General features: G+C 34.5%; 1 protein-coding gene across 1 annotated transcript in view; it reads right to left on the bottom strand.

The window, feature by feature from the left end:
- The window catches only part of LOC101390837 (DExD/H-box helicase 60), a 104,948-nt gene that overhangs the window by 74,703 nt on the left and 12,175 nt on the right, over positions 1 to 18,070 (bottom strand). The window contains exons 6-9 of the mRNA XM_087437446.1: positions 12,312 to 12,473; positions 10,660 to 10,818; positions 2,223 to 2,364; positions 635 to 790 (exon numbers count right to left, since the gene is read on the bottom strand). Of these exons, the coding sequence (XP_087293572.1) occupies positions 635 to 790; positions 2,223 to 2,364; positions 10,660 to 10,818; positions 12,312 to 12,473 (619 nt within the window). The remainder of the gene's footprint in view (positions 1 to 634; positions 791 to 2,222; positions 2,365 to 10,659; positions 10,819 to 12,311; positions 12,474 to 18,070) is intronic.

The following is an 18,070-nucleotide window of genomic DNA, read 5'->3' as shown; positions in this document are numbered from 1 at the left end:
GTTTGGTGTCTCTTATCCAGCATTTGGGGCCGGCCCCATGGCTTAGCGGTTAAGTGCGCACTCTCCGCTACTGGCGGCCCGGGTTCAGATCCCGGGTGTGCACCGACGCACCGCTTCTCCGGCTGTGCTGAGGCCGCGTCCCACATACAGCAACTAGAAGGATGTGCAACTATGACATACACCTATCTACTGGGCCTTTGGGGAAAAAAAGGAGGAGGATTGGCAATAGATGTTAGCTCAGAGCCGGTCTTTCTCAGCAAAAAGAGGAGGATTAGCATGGATGTTAGCTCAGGGCTAATCTTCCTCACAAAAAAAAAAAAAAAGACATTTCTTATCCAGCATTTGAATTGTTTCCCACAGAGATTTTTTGCTTGACGTATACTGCCATATTTATAGAAATGAAGGTCACATACATCTGACTTTTTTTTAAATTGGCAACAACATTAGTTACAAGCAAAACATATAACTCTGCAAAATTATAATCATAGCATATCACTCCAATGATATGTAATTAATTATTAAAATACATAGTGCCAGAAAATTATTTATACTTGCAGCATTTAGTTAGTAGCACCTTCAGAACATTTTCAGAAGGGCAATGCTTTTATTTCAAATTGATTTAGAGATTTATTACCTTTGATTGGTGATGGATTCTTTTTAAGAAAAGGAAATTTTGTTGCTCTCACAGGAAATGGCTTTCCAACATCAAACTCTCTGACCAACTTTGATACAGTATTCCAGAGATGTTCATAATCCTTCATAATGACATTTCCCAAATTCAAATGTAGGCCTATATAATAGTTAGAAGTACTAAATATTAAAAATCATTCACACATACACAGAAGCACACATTTTGACTAAATTCATAGAGCTCTGAAATACTGGTCAAACTGAAATTTTCAGTGAGTTCCACACTGCACCTAAATGAAAATGGTCTCTAGTGTTGACTATAAGACTGTAGATTTTAAAATTTATCTTGTTTTCCTATTTGATAAATAAGTATTAAAATTATAACTATCTTAACTAAAAATAACAGATGGTAAATATATAATTATTCTTTAAGGTATTAAAAAATGTTATGCCAGGGGCCAGCCTGGCAGCATAGTGGTTAAGTTCAGCATGTTCCACTTTGGTGGTCTGGGTTCATGGGTTTGGATCCCAGGCGCCAACCTACACCACTCATCAAGCCATGCTGTGGTGGTGAGCCACATGCAAAATAGAGGAAAGACTGGCATAGATGTCAGCTCAGGGCCAATCTTCCTCACAAAAACAAAAACAAAGCAAAAAAAGGTTATGCCACACAATACAACCAATAAAACTGAATAAAAACTATTATTTTTCAGAAATGAGAAAATTTTTAGAGGACTGCTAAATGTATATGTAGTTAACTCATTCCAATGCTTGCAATATGTAGGAATCAAATCCTAGAGGTTGAAGAATGCCCAATCAGTTATAGTTCTCTTAAAATGTGTCTTATTTTTCTTCGACTCTTAAGAAACAGCCAAAAATTTATTCTAAGAAAATAATTCAGAGAAAGAAAAACAAATTACACAAAACAAATATATAAATCAGCTTTATCTTTGGAAAAAAATCAAAATTCTCTAAATATCTAATAGTAGTAGGATGATTAATGAGAGTACATATTATGAAAAAATGTTAATGCATATATTTAAATGAAAAATTCAACTGTTAAATTTATCTAGAAATGCCCACTACCCAAACACATATTTTTTCCAAAAATACCTGTAGAGTAATATTAAGTTAAAAATGTTTTAAAATGGGGCTGGCCCGGTGGCATAGCAGTTAAGTTTGTGCACTCCGCTTCGGCGGCCCAGGGTTCATAGGTTCTGATCCCAGCCGCAGACCAATGCACTGCTTGTCAAGCCATGTTGTGGCGGCGTCTCATATAAAGTAGAGGGATATGGGCACAGATGTTAGCCCTAGGCCAATCTTCCTCAGCAAAAAGAGGAGGATTGGCATCAGATGTTAGCTCAGGGCTAATCTTCCTCACAAAGAAGAAAAAAACAAAACAAATGTTTTAAAATACAACATTCACTCTGATTGCAACTAAATAAAACTTATACGAATAAACAAAGATTGGAAGGAAAATGATTTCCATGTTGTATGTTGGAAATATAGAAAAATGATTTTTAAATTTTAAATCCTTTATAATATTTATCTCTGGATGAAAGTATAATTATTGTAATATACTAAGATGGTACCTTGAATATTTTCATTTTCAAAGTAAAAAGCAATATTCTTCAACAAATTCTCATCACTTAAGTCAGAAAGGTGAATTAAATTCAGATTCCAAAATTCAAAAATGTTTATATTACTTAGAATGAAATATTCACACCACTTTTTCTGAAAATCGGAAATAAAACCAAGTTATTGACAATTTTTACATTAGCAATAAACTATAATATGACTTCAAACACATCAAAAACCCAACTTAAAAGCAAGCTGGCAGTCACTTCCCAATTCTTACTAATGTAAGCCCTTTCCAGCAGGGTAATGATGAATGCTTTATACTTTAAAAGAGTTAAAGCGTAAAATAAAATCTAACTGACCAAAAGTTAATTCAGCATAGTTCTTTATTCTGAATCATAGAAATCTATATTTGACTCTTAATACAATGTTTTTCTCACACTGTAATCCACAGATACAGTCCCAAGGCTTCAGAAATATTTCTGTTTTCAAGTGAACAGAAGAAGAACTTCTCTCCTTTACTTAGGTTTTAACATTTTCCAATCTTACTTTTAAAAGAGCATTTAAAAAAAAAAATAGCATTTGATTGTTCAGGGACCTAGAAGATGCTGAATCCTTCAAACTCAAAGATCACCATCCACCTTCACTGGTGTGAACCCACTGACTTTATAACAGTGAGGCTGTGTTCCCACCTAACAGGCAGAATGTCTTCACTGACGGCACTTGGAGTAGAGCAGACATGAGTGAGCAGCCTCAGCGAGTGACAGCCTAGCCATCCTTTCAGTCAATGATAGTGTTTGCAGAGTTAAGTTCAGAGGCAGAAAACAGAGGCTTCTCTGCTCCACACTCCCTTAATGATAAAACACAAACACTTTCCAAATGTGAAAATTTATCTATATTGATGTGCAATTTTAACCCAGAGTTATCCAATAGAAATGTAACATGGGCAAGCTGCATCTGTTATTTTAAATTTTCTGGAAGTCACATAAGAAAAACAAGCTGAAATTAATTTTATTTTATTTAACCCAATGTATCCAAAATATTATCATTTTAATGTGCAATCAATATAAAAATATTAACATGTTTTTCATACTAAGTGTTTGAAATCTGGTGTTTCTTTTAAGCTTACAGCACATCTTATTTCAGACTGCTCACATTTCAAGGGCTCAATATGCACTTGTGTATCGGCTACTGCATTGGACAGCCTAGCTCTAAGCAGATAGGGAGGCTGCCCGAGATTCATGATGAAGTCATAAATACCAAAGAAATAGGAACCTCCTACCTAGAGTGTAGTTTTATCTATAAATAAAACACTAAAGAGATCTCCACAAAGCCATAGAGCAGTGGTTCTCAAACTTCAGCATAAGCCTCACCTGGAAAGGTTGTTAAATAATACACAGATTGCTAGGCACCATCCCCAGAGATTGACTCAGTAGGTCCAGGGTGGAACCTAGGAATTTGCATTTCTAACAAGTTCCCAGGTGATGCTGATGCTGTCAGTCAGGGGACCATACTTCGAGAATCACTGCCATGTAAGGTTTCCCCCCAACCCCTGATCCATCCTATAATACCACTGAGTAAACAGTAATATGTGAAAACAGTACAGCAAAAATTCCTCATCTTATTCACTTCATAGAAAAAGTAACTCTATGTGATCTCCAAGTGTCAAGATTTGAGTAAACATGAAACTCTCCCTTCAGTTTGCTTAGCTGTTCTCCAGAGGCCTCAGAATATGCCCTTTATTTTGAAAATTTTAGGGGCTACCTGAGGTTATACTTTCAGCTACCAAGTGCTCCCAAAATGAAGCATGGAGAATGGGAAAGACCAGAGGCGTGCTTGCCTATGGGATAATCTGTTGTTTCCCCACATCAAGAAAGCAGAGTATGATGGGAATGGCAGAGATTTAGAAGCTGGACAGACATGAAGTTAGATCTCAACGTGATCATTTATTAACTGTGCTAATGGGCCACTTAGCCTTTCTGAGCCCAAGTGTTTCAGTTGTAAAATGAGGACATAAGAGAAGTGTTGTTATGTCTGAATGAGGTAATGTAGGTAAAGTGCACACATAAAGCAGATGCAGAAAAAATGGTAGCTGTTTCTATCATGTCCAGCAATCCATGCCATCCTAATTAAAGAATGATATTTTCTATCAGTTAAAACCACACAGTATGTCCTACAGGGTCATCTTAGAACATTCCATAATTTAGAAAGATTTTGTAATGTCCTTTTCACCTAATGCCTATTGAGCATAAGAAAATTGTTTATAGAACTCTTTATAAATGAAAATTATACATCCAGAACTTGTTTAAATCTGTAAATCAATATGACAATTATTACATTCATACCACTCAGTAGCTGAGTACATGTAATTCAACCTATATAAAGCTGACAAAAAAAATTAAGTGTTTTGAGAAATAAATTTACAACTCATAGCACAATAATATTGATGCTATGGTGTATTATTTTAATATCTGACATGTAGTAGCAATAGATTTAGTGTATTAACCTGGCATAACTTATACTGAAATGTCTAAAGTAAATTAAGTATGAGCTAGAAATAAAGTCATTTTATCCCTTTTAATTAACCATAGTCTGCCCCTTCCTGATTATCAAAAATGCCTATGGGGCCGGCCCCGTGGCTTAGCAGTTGAGTGCGCACGCTCCACTCCTGGTGGCCCGGGTTCGGATCCCGGGCGCACACCAATGCACCGCTTGTCCCGCCATGCGGAGGCCGCGTCCCACATACAGCACCTAGAAGAATGTGCAACTATGACATACAACTATCTACTGGGGCTTTGGAGAGAAAAAGGGAAAAAAAAACAGGAGGAGGATTGGCAATAGATGTTAGCTCAGGGCTGGTCTTCCTCACAAAAAAAAAAACCGTCTAGAGGAAAGCTCCCTGATAGGATTTGAGATACAGGAAAATATTTTCTCACTCAAGCATCGGCTGAACCACATAGAATTGTGTTCATCGCATCACAAAACCTTTTTTTCACAGTTCTGTTAGAGTAATTGTAAATGTTCACCAACACAGACCCAGATACACAATCAATGTACTTTTCTGTAAGTGAACTTTAATTGCCAACCCCACATCCCCATTATACTATTACACTAAATATAATCTAAACACTACCAAGTAAAACTAGTCCAATTCACTTACTTCTTAGTCACCCTCAGATCAATGCCCTTCATGAGTCTCCTCTGCATCCCCGATGCCAGACTTTGACAAGGGTGACTATACAAGTGTCATCCTCATTTCAGTAAGAGAGGGGTGCCACAGCTCAGTATGGCTGTCTCCAGCTATATGTTACTGTCTAGTATTCTACACAGGCAACAGACACAGGTCCCTTGAATGGAGATTGAATGGTCAATGGTCATGGACCGGCTTCCAGTTGGTTCCCTGGAGCTCATAGTCTACTGAAATACAGCCCTCAGATTCAGAAGGGACTTTCCATGCCATTTCCTACTTATCCCCTCATCTTGGCTTCTGAGAACTCATTGAAAACTAGCAGGTCCTCCTCCCCTCTCAATCAACTAGCACGATTCACTTAGAGCCTACAGGATCTTTCAGATGCCCTTCTTCTGGAAGCAAAAGGACCATTTCCCACTCCTTCATGCCTAGACACCACATCGTGCTTTCGAGACCAGTTCCCTGGCACATGCAGCCACAGGTCTCCTAGGTGAGGCTGGCTGTCTCCCAGTCTCTACCCTGAGAAATGCAGTTCAGGTTCTGTCTATGCATAGACCCCTGAAACGTCACGGGGGAGACTATCATGCCCTTTCCACCCCACTCATGGTGACTCCTTTTATTTGTTCTCCAACTCTTTCCCCTCCTCAGCTCATGGACACTTTATGGAGGTGTAGGGGAGGGAAGTACAGTGGGGGCAGAAGAAGATAGTTGTCTTTTTCAATAATATTTGTAATACATGGATCAATAATTATTATTATATTAAAAGCCAGGAAATTGGCTTTTGTTTTTCCAATCCCTAAAGTAATGGCACATGCCAGTCTAGTAGGAGGTCAGGTTGTAAGGAGGGAGGTAGTGCAGATAAGAGCTTATCACAGGACTTTTTCACCTGATAGAATTTAGGGAGTTCATGAACTTGGGCCAGAAAATTACATTTTTATTTTTGCTAACCTGTAGCAAAAATCTGTATTTTCTTTAATTATAAACCCAGAGGACATACCATACTCCTATGCAGTAGCTGGGATTTAGCACCAGTAGAAATCACAGATATTTTCATGTTACATTATAAATGCTGCAAATATGTTTATACTTATCATACATTGAAAGTACGGTAGTTATTTGATTATCTAATGTAGTAACAAAGAAGCACATATATTACTACATCACAAATGAATGTTTTGATATTTTGATAACGGTATTTCAATATAACTGATTTCCTTGTAATCTTAAATACTTTATTTTAAGCATTTATATTATACTGAGGAAGGGGCCATAAAATTCATCAGATAGCCATAGGCGCCCAGCAAAAAAAAAGGATAAGAACCCCTAAATAAGTCTTCTCATGTCGTTCTGACACACTTGTTTGCTGAGGATGGGAAAGTGAGAAGGCAGGGACTTCAATGCAAATCCTGGTTCTCTCCTGATAACGCCACTTCCCTTGCAGTCATAACACATAGAAGCTGCTCATTCTTCCACACACGGCTTTACCTCAGGATTGAGAAGTAGAGGTGGTGTTTTCATCACTCACCAACTCATCATTTCCAAACTGTTCTTCTACCCTGTTCTATAAAAGCCTGTCTTCCATCTGTCTGTACTGTTCAGAAGTCCTCCTCACGCTCACTTACCATGCTCCTTGCTCACTCCCCCTCACTTAATAATGATGATTTTCACACCTGCTCACATTCTTCCTCTCTGCCTCCATCTTACCAACACGATGGATAACTTCAACTTCCAAGTAGACAATTATTTCAACATTTCTTGAATTTCTTGTATCCAGTCACCCCTCACCACTCTATCCCAGTTTCATATTCTCACAGACACACCCAGGACTTTGTCATCACCAAAACCTACTTTTCCTCTCTGTCTTGGTTTGAGCTCCCCCAAGAAGCAGACCCTGAGACTCAACTTCAAGTAAAAGAGTTTGTTCCAGAGTGATCACAAGAAACACCAGTCAGGGAATGCAGAAGTGAGACAAGAAAGAAAAGAAAACCAGTAAATGACACATTATCCAACCCATGACCACTGTGGACAACCAGAGCATAACTCCACTGGGGAGTTGTCCCAACCTATACAAAAGGAAACTGGGTCTTCCTTCACAAACTCCTCATTTGCCATTGGTGAGGGACACAGCAATGAGGGGCATTAATATCCCAGCATTTCAGATCAAGAAAATAAAACCTTCAGGCAGAGAGTTGTAGGCATTTATAGTAAAATGAAAAAGTAAATGAGTAGAAGACATATGCAAGGGAGCAACAGTAGTGTCTGCCACACTCCTTGATGAATAATTCCCTACTCCCATACATTGACCCATCCTTCTCTTTGTATAATGATCATCACGCTTCTTTATTGACCATATCAGGACCTCCAGTTCTATAGCTCCTCTACTTTCTGCCTGTTCAATAAAGTCCTGTGGTTTGTCTCCATGAAACTTTGTCTCCTAGTTTATCATTTCCACCACTCTCTTGCAAAAATACTAAAATCTCCTTTTTTCTTTTCCATAAAACTGTGCAAATCCACCAGTAGCTTTTTCCATGCTTAAATTCTTTTTTCCCATATCGTCCAATCAGTTGCTTTCCTTGTGCCTATGGCCATGTTGTTGAGATTACTGGAAAAAGAAAGTTATACAATAACACATATTGATGCCAATATAAATTTTTTGTCAAAAACTTATCCTACAACTTCCACCATAGCCAATGCTATACCATTCTTTCTTTATTCTCTCCTGCAAGAACAGCAATATCACTCCCTCTATGTAAGGACATCCTCTAGTTCCTATCCCCTCTCACTTTATTTTCTCTGTGTTTTCATCCTATCCTCTCTTAATTTTTAAATCAGCATTTAAACATGCTACATCTTTGCCATTTTAAAAGCACTCTTAATTGATCCACATTCCTCTCCAGCTTCATTATATGTCACTTCCCTTATTCTCAACTTCTTACATATAAACATCTCTTCACCTTTATTTTCTCCCTTCCACTCACTACTGAATCTACTCTAATATAGATTTACCGTTTGCCACCCCACTAATATGTCTCTTAATTACAATCAACAGTGAGGCCTATGTGATTAAACCCGATGTATTATTTTCAGTCCTCTACCTCCTACAATTCTCTGTAGCATTTGATACTATTAACTACACCCACCTTTTGAAATACCCAGTTCCTTTGACATTCAGAACAATCTATTCTCCTGGCTTTCCTTTCTACTCTTCTAAGCAGTTCCTTGTCACTGTCTTTTCCTAATGTCTCAATCTCTTCTTAACCATTTAATATTGGAATATCTCAGGTCTCTTCCTAGGCCTTCTTATCACATCTCTCTCGCAAAATAATTTCATCCACTACCATGGCATCAATTCCCATTGGCTACTGATTCCCAAATCTTTATCTCCAACTCATTCCACTCTGCTAAGCTCCAAACTAGTATTTCAAATTGCTTGCTAGATATCTCCATTTGGATCTTTCATTGGCACCTCAAACTCATTACTTCCAAAACTGAACTGATGATCTTTCTCTGCAAGTATCCTTCATATAATGGCATCATCCCCGCATATGCTCAAGCCAGAGATCTGGACTCACTTGACTCCTCCCTATCCCTCATGCCCCACACTCAATCACTAAACTCGTTGATTCTACATCTTAAATAATTCTCGAAATTGCCCACTGCTATTCATCCTTACTTATCACTTCCTTAGTTCCTAACATCATCAACACTTATATGAACTGAGGTAACAGTCACCTAACTGGATTCCCCAAATCCACTGCTTTGCCTCTACAATGCACTGTCTGCACTGCAAACCAGAGAAATTTTTTTAAATGAAAGTGCCACTCATCTGTTTGAAACCATTCAATTGGTTCTCATTGTGTTTATGATCAAGTTACATCTCCATCCTCTTAACAAGACCTAGAGTCCTACATGATTTGTCTCTTACCCATCTCTTCAGCTTTACCACCCTCTCACATTCTTTCTATTCCAGTTACATTAGATGTATCTCAGTTGCTTGGTCATGCCATCCTCAGAATGATCACATATACTGTTTTATCCCCTAGAACCCACTTTTCATCCTCTCTCCAACTTGCTAACTCCTACTCATCCTTCAAGACTCGGGTTACTTCATTTCTCTTCGTTTCTTAAGAGAAGCCATCCTTTTCAGATTGAGTTGAGTCTTTTTATTATCAGATTCTATAGCATCTTTTAGTTCCTCCTTAATAGTAATTTTAAAAAATCAATATCTCTCTTCCCTGCAAAATGTAGCTCTATGAAAGTGGTAGGGTGGAATGGATAAATATGTTCTTATTTTTTTTACTGTATCCCTAGTGAGTCACACAATGCATCTGCATTAGATAAGTACTTGTGGACTGACTTCCCGATTGATTGGTGCTAAAACACTTTCCTTGAACATTTTGACTATAAGTATCAAGATCCTAAAATATGTCCATTTAAATTGATCCACTAATCCCATTCTGAGTATAAAGTCTAAATCAATACCCTCAAATTAAAGGGAAAGGCTTATACACAAAGAATCTGGAGAATAGAAGCCTTTATAAAACAATAATTAAAACCCTCTTAATATCCGATAATAGAGGAATGGGTAATAAAACATCGATTACAAAATAACTAGTAGCCTTAAAAAAAACCTAACCAAGAATGTGGAAGAAAATAGAAAAATATATGAAAAGGAAAAACATTATATATAAAATTATGTATGTATATTTATTTATAATATATATATTTCCAATGTTAGAAACAATAACAACAGAAACAGAAAAATTTAAATCCCTTTAAAATAAAGAGAATAAACCAAAATTTTAATAATTATTAGCATTGATTTGAGTGGTGGGCCACTGGGTAAGTTTTTCTTTTGTTTTTTCTATTTTGCTAAAGTCTACAAATTTTCTCTAAATATCTTCCATAATGGACAAAAATGATAAACTGTTACACTGATTTCTCTAATTCCTCTCGAGAGCAGAACACAATGGTCAGCAATCTCTTACAGTTGATGACACAAAAACCTGATCTTGACAGAGATTGGTGGAAGGGAGATAGAGAGGCTTTTTCCTTAGGCTGGATATATATCATGCTGTTTGTTATTACTAGAAAACAGAGTTGTTAAAATAAGGAAGTGATTGATTTAGGCCAGCAAACTTTTAAAGCCCCCAGAGGGCTGACATTGTTCCCATATAAATCTATTTTTGAAGGTGATTGTGGTTTTAATATACCAAACAATTGAAACAAAAAATAAATATACTAATAAAGAGTATATTTACCATTTTTAAGCAAGTCTGAATGTCGTTAATCCAGTGGGAAGTGATGAATCTAGTACAAGCTCTTTGAGAAAGAGGTAAGTGGAGTAGAAAAACCACACTGAGACAATGCAGTCTACACAAATCCTCCATCTCTTGCAGGGTTAAGCAATTACTTTTCACCTGAACAAAATAAAAAAGATAAGCCAGAGAACAGCAGGCTGTGAAACTGCACGATGCACCATAAAAGTCAGCAGTCACATTTTGCTGTGCAGAAATCACACATTCTTCATTCTACCTTTCTGAGAAAGTCCTTTTCTTCATACATAAACGCTAGTGCATTTATACAGATGTGAAGTAAGGGGGACAGGAAACTGCCAGCTCAATAACAGTTTACATAAAGCATTTTTCAGTATTTTCAGTTAAGCCAAACTTTACATGATCCTACAGGACCCTGCACTGTTGGAGCCACACATTAAACGCTCTATTCTGCCCAAGTCATCATATTTCAAAAGATATATTAAAAATTACCAGGGTGAGGAAACCAGGACATACCTAAAACACTTAGCCAATTAGAAGATGGGTAAAGAAGTAGGCATATTTAACACGATGGCACAGGGATCTTATAGCCATCTTCAAATGTTTGCAGGGTTGTCAGTAAAGCAAGACTAAGACTTCTTTCAGAGTACATCCAGAGAGCCAAATAGGGTCTAATGATTAGAAGTTCCAGACACATTTAGTTTAGTATCATTGTTTGCGATAACAATTTAAAATGGCACGCCTAATCATGTAGTAACGTTGTACTAAGAATATATTCAAGAAGATATTGGAAAATGAAATATAAAGGATGCTAGGTAAAAGATGATGAGCCCTGTTTCTTTACAAAATTGTAGAAGAGACAAAACTTCACTTTTCTTTAATAAGAATCTTCAACTAAGAATCCCCCACCACTCAGATTGTATACAAAATAGTATGTGTACGTGTGTGTCTGAGTGTGTGTGTATGTGTATGCACACGTGTGCACATATATAGGGATGACTAGTTGGAGAGCAAACCCAAACTGCCAACAGATTCTTAATGGACTCTATTTGCCATAAAGAAAGTTAAAACCTTTAGTGTCTCTCCAGCTAGGATGGCACAAGACACTACAGCAGGAATGTTCTTTCAAAAGACAATTTGCTATTGTGGAACTTGCACAAGACGGGACCCGGTTTCAATCCACACTACTATTTAATACCTTTGGTTTGAGGAATGTTACCTGGACTATCTGAACCTCAGTGTTCCCATATGTGAAATAGGAATCATAATACCTCCCTAAAAATGCTGTTGTGAGGATTTAATCGCACAAAGCACGTAAAGAACCCAGAACATTGTAACATTGCAAACTCTCACCAAATTCTAACTTCCTTTCTTATTTCCTCTTCCTCTGGATGACTGGACAAATTTGGCTAAACATGTACTAAGGGATCATCTGTATAGTAAAACACTAACTCACATAACAGCACAATAGATGTTTCTCATAAGCAAATTCTAATTTTTACCCCTTTTTTGGAAGTTTATATCAGTAAATTACAGAAGAAATGAAGTATCAAATGGAAGAAATGGTAGATGAAAATCAATAAAATTTCAAAAGTGGAAAGCAACAATGTTTCACAGTAAAGTTATAACAATCATACCTGTTGGATGTTAGTTTTCTGACCAGAGGTAGTCTTCTTTCTGTTTTCTAAAAAGTGACGGTACATTCTCAAAGACAATGAGCATGAAGTAACACAAAGAACACGCCGAATATCAGATCCTTCTGGCCAAAGTTGCTTAAGCAGAGAAATAGTTTCACATGCCTGTCACAGAAGGAAATTGTAAAATGTCATAATATTTAGAAAAATATTTTTATTCATAAGAAATCTTACTAGAAGAAATCATACAGAAAAGAAGTACAGGTATGACTACACAAAACTATAAATATTTTTGTTAAAAATGATAAATAAAATTTTAAAATTAGAAAATAATTACAACAAATATTTCAGTGAAAACATTAAAATTTAAATATGTAAAGAGCTCTTATAATAAGAAAACATCTAAGCCTTTAATAAGACGTGAGCAGATAATTCACAAAAGAAATACAAATGTTAATAAAATAGAATAAATGTCCAATCTCTTTAGCAATAAAAAAAATAATTAGCATATTTCTACTTTCAAGTTAGTAAAGTATATTTTAATGATAACAGACAGCACTGGAAATCATGTGATTTGTCATTTCTCTTATACTTTGCTAATGAGAGCATAAATAGGTACAGAATTACTGCAAAGCTATTTGGCAATATGTATGATTATCATTAAAAATGCTGATACTTTCTGATTGGCTATTCAAGTTTTATGTATCTAGGTTAGGTAAATAATACAAAATGTGCACCAAGATCTATGCACCAAGATGTTCATCACAGAGCCAATTTTCAAACAATTTAAATATTTATCATTAGGGAAATATCATGCATCCTAAAAATAAAATTTGTGAAGAATTTTTGATAACCAGAAAATGTTTAAATAATACTAATTTAGAAAGTGAATAAAAAGGTATATATGATATGTTCTCAATTGTATACAAATACATGGAACATGACTGACAGGATATATCCAAAAAATGTGAATTTCTACCTCTAAATGGTAGAACTATGTGTAATCATGGTATAATGAGTATGAAAAGTATTCAGAGGAATAAGACTAAGACATACTGAAATCTAGATATTATACTTCTATTAATGATATTTGTCACCCTTTATTCCAATGTGAGGCACTGAATTACTCAGAGGACATTTTTATATTTTTCAAATTCTTTTATGCATTTTACTAAAATTCTATCATACATACATAGATACATAGTTTTGTGAGACTTCTATGTGGCTGAAAACAATAGTTTGTAGTAATCAACTTCCTAAAAATATTAAACGTTTTTATAACTGTGAGTATCCTGCACAAAAACACATCCTCAGAATTACTTAAGAAGACAGAATAGTGATACTGCAAAATAGCTCTGTGTAAAGGGAAAAAATTCACAAAATCCAGCTCTGCGATCCCTTGTGCTCCTGTGCCCCAAGTGGAGGCTTTGTAGTGACCAAAAAGAGATTGATAAAAATTGCAGGAAACACAAAAAAGGAACATTAGTGAAAAGTGAATTGGAACAACCACTAGATGTATTAAATCTACCCTAAGTCTGAAAATACAAAAAAAGTAACCAGGTAGAATAGAACACAGATGACAGGAAAGGAATTTCAAAGTATGCATAACTTAAAGCATAACTTAAACTTAAATGCATAACTTAAAGTATGCATGACATACAAAAGGGCCAGGCATGTGATTAAAAGAGACAGACTCAGTTTATAGGGACAAATATGACTTAAAAGGATAGAAACTATTTAAAGAATAGGTGCTATTTAAAGGAACAATCTTCCAAAAACATAGCTTTGGGGGAGAAAACAAAGCCAAAGCGGAAGGAAGAAGCATTCTTTAGCAAGTAAGTGGTGAAGGGGAAAAGAAGACAATGAAAATATTTAGGTCTCTGGAAGATAAAAGAAAACCACAAAATCACAGGACTCACAACCCCTCCCCCACCATCAAAATAAATAAACAAACAAAAAAATTCCCACTAACATGCCTGGACTCTGCTAGACTGACAGGAAAGGCATGACTAAATTAAATTAGGAAACTTATAACACACCTCAGTATCATATAAATGAATGAAAGGAAAGTACATAGAGAACTATTGCAAAAAATGACAGCAGATATAAGATTTCACACAAACTACCTGAGAAAAATCTCATCATCACCACCAAAAATAATAATAATAACAGCAACCATAAAGCAGAAGAAATCTCTGAGTCTATACCTTAAATACAACTAAATAAACCAAAACAAACACTTAATGGTATGAAAAATGATCTTTATTCAGCAACTCATAAACCAAAAACAGACTTGGAAAAGAAGAAATAAATTAACAAAATAATTAATTTAATTCAGAAAAATAATGTTAGAAAAGGCAAAACTATCTCAGAAATGAAGAATAAATTACAAAATGACCAAAGGGGAATAATCTCAATAAAAATTTAATAAGAAGTAGTGAATAAAGGTAAGAAAACAACCAAATGGCATAAAGAAAAAAGTAAAAGAGGTCAGAGAGAAAATAGTAGAAATGAAAGAAGCAAAGATGGAACAATATTTGTATTATCAGACACTTGAAGAAAAACAACAAAAACAATAGAACAGAGCTAATTTTTAACATGCTAATCTAAGAAAACCCACCATAGACAATAGACGAGTGCTAAAGGATACTGATAAACAAATAAACAAACAAAAATCTCATAAACCAGATAATGAAAGATAAAAATAAGAAAACAGAGGAGTAAGAATATTTTTTAAAAAACAAAAGTTATAAGTACAAAGATAATTACTATAACAAAACATGCAAAACTACCCAAATACAAAAAAGTTTTAAATAAAATAGCAAAAAATATACACCTCATCATTAAAGAAATGTAGCTTATATACCAAAATACACACATAATATATAATAATATAATAACTTTCATATATTAGACTAATATAACAATAAAATAATAATGAAATATTATGATAGAATCAAATCAAACATATCAGTTATAACAATAAATGTGAATGAGCTTAATTCACCTAGAAAAGGAAAAAAGGTTTCAATTTAGATCACAAAACAAGACTCATCTATATCTATATGAGTACACATATACAAGAGACACAACTAAAACAAAGTGATTCAGAAAGACCAAAAATAAAGGGATGGGCAAAAGTATACTAAGCAAATGAAAACAAAAAGAGATCAGAGGCTAGCAATCTTGGTATCAGGCTAGGTAGAATTCAAGCTCAAAAGCATTAAATGTGAAAAAGAAGAGCCCTCTTTTATTCTAAAAGTCACAATCCATAAAGAAGATATATCCCTTATGAATAGTTTATTTCACATGAATAATTATGCCACAACCAACTTTATGAAGCAAAATTACAGGATATAAAAAGAACTACATATAGAAACAGACTAATAGTAACAGATTTTTAATATACCATTTTCAGCACAAGAGAGAACAAGTGAACTAAAACAAGTAAGAGGATAGAAGACTTAAACAGCATAATCAATAGAGTAGATCTTATGAATCAAACTCTACACCCTGGTGAGAAAGAATATGCATTCCAAAGTGCCCTCGGTACATCTATAAAAGTTGATCACATGTTAAATCACAAAGAAAACATCAGGAACTTCCATAGTGTAGAAATATTACAAATAGCGCTTTGATCGCAATATGTTAAAGGTAGAATTTGTTTTTTTCTTTTTTAAAAAAAGCATGAAGGCCCTTCAATCTGGAACTTAAAAACATTTTCTATCAAGCTACTCCTGGATGAAAGGCAAAATACAAACTGAAATTACAGAATTTATAAAAGTGATAATAAAAACACTGCAAATCTACGGGATACATTTAAAGCAGTAATCAGAGGAAAATTTATTGCACTAAACATATTTAACAATAAAAATGAAAGAATAAAAAGAAGTGGATTAAATTCTCAGCTCCAAAAAAGAAAATCTAAAAAGGAACAATAAAGTAAACCAAAATAAAGCAAAAGGAAGCAAAAAAATAAAAATAAAAGAAAGCACAAATTAATAAAAGAAAATTGATAGAACTAATTAAATCAAAATTCTAGAAATTTTTGAAAAACTTTAAAAAAATAGACAAACCATTAGCTAATTTGGTCATTAAAAATAGGAGAAATTAAAAATCTACAACTAAAAAATGTCAAGGGAAAATGACCATTGAAACAGAAGAAAATTTTTATTTTAAAAGCCTACTTTGCAAACTCTATGCAAACAAACTTGAAACATAAATAAAATAGATAATTTCCTCATAAGAACAAAATTGCTAAAATTGACCCCATTAGAGTTAGTAAGCTTAAAGAAACCAATTTTCATAGAACAAATAGAGAAAATTATTAAGACGCCCACAAAAAAGCACCAGGCCCAGATGGCTTTCCCAGAACCATATGACTTTACAAACAAATTCTATCAAATCTTCAAAAACCGAATAATCTCAATGATCTATAAATTATTTAAGAATATTGAAAAGGAAGGGAAAACATTCTAATCTTTTTTTGTGAAGCATGTATGACACTGATACCTAACCAGATAAATACAATGTACAGAAAGAAAACTACAGAAAAGTATCATTCATGCCTACTGATGCAAAAACTCTAAACAAAATATTAGCAAACAGAATCCAACACCATATCAAGAAAATAATACACCATGATCAAGTGGGAATTATTCCAAGAATGCAGAGTTGCTTCAATATTAGGAAATTCATTGATATCAAAATACCATAATAATAAAGCTAAAAGGGAACAAAATTATATAATTGTATCCACACTTTCCACACATATTCACGATGAAGACACCCAAAATTATAAGTTGAGGGTTACACTCTTAACATCAGAATATATATATATTTCATGCGGAAACACTGGAGACATTTCCACTAAAATCAGGAACAAGACAAAGATGCCCACTATCTCTGCTACTATCTAACACTGTCCTAGATTTATTAGCTAATGCAATTAGATAAGAAAAAGCAATTTAAGGCATAAGAACCAGTAAAGAAGATGCAAAACTATCTTTGCTCACAGATGATACAATAGTATATAAGGAAAACCCCAAAGAATTAATAATAAAACTAAGTCAAAAATAAAAATTTCAATGAGGCATCAGGATATAGAATCGATATACAAAAATCAATGGATTTCATATGCACAAACAACAAAGAGTTAGAGAATATAATGGTAGAGAAAACCCCACTTACAACAACAACAAAAACGTCAAGTAGTTAGGAAGAAAATTAACAAGAAATGTGCAAAATACATATGAGGAAATTTTTTGAACTCATAAAAATAGACTTGAACAATATAAACATATCCCTCTTCTTGCATAGAATCAGTCAACATTATAAAGATGCCAATTCTCTCCAATTTAATTTATAAATTCAATGTGCTCCAATAAAAATGACAACAAGATATTTTTTGAAGTTAGAAAAGTTGATAACAAAAGTTTATATAGAAAAATAAAGATGCAAGAATAGCTGTGAAAATACTGTAAGAGAAAAACTGGCCCAACAAGATATTAAAAATACTACGAAGTCTTATAATCAAAAGAATGTGGAACTTGCAAATAAACCACTGGAACAGAATATAAAGTCCAGAATTATTTCCAAATACATATAAAAAATTTAATGAATGACAAATATGGCATCTGAAATCACTGGGATAAAGTTGGACTTTTTAATAAATGGCACTGAGTATCCCTTTGAAAAAGATAAAAATTATATCCATATCTCATCCTGTACACAGGAATAAACTCCAAATGTATTAGAGACCT

This window comes from Ceratotherium simum, chromosome 12 (assembly GCF_057802395.1).
Source record: "Ceratotherium simum simum isolate JZ-2026a chromosome 12, ASM5780239v1, whole genome shotgun sequence".
NCBI lineage: Eukaryota > Metazoa > Chordata > Mammalia > Perissodactyla > Rhinocerotidae > Ceratotherium > Ceratotherium simum.
The sequence above is the reverse complement of the archived record's forward strand: the minus strand, read 5'-3'. Positions and strand labels throughout refer to the sequence as shown.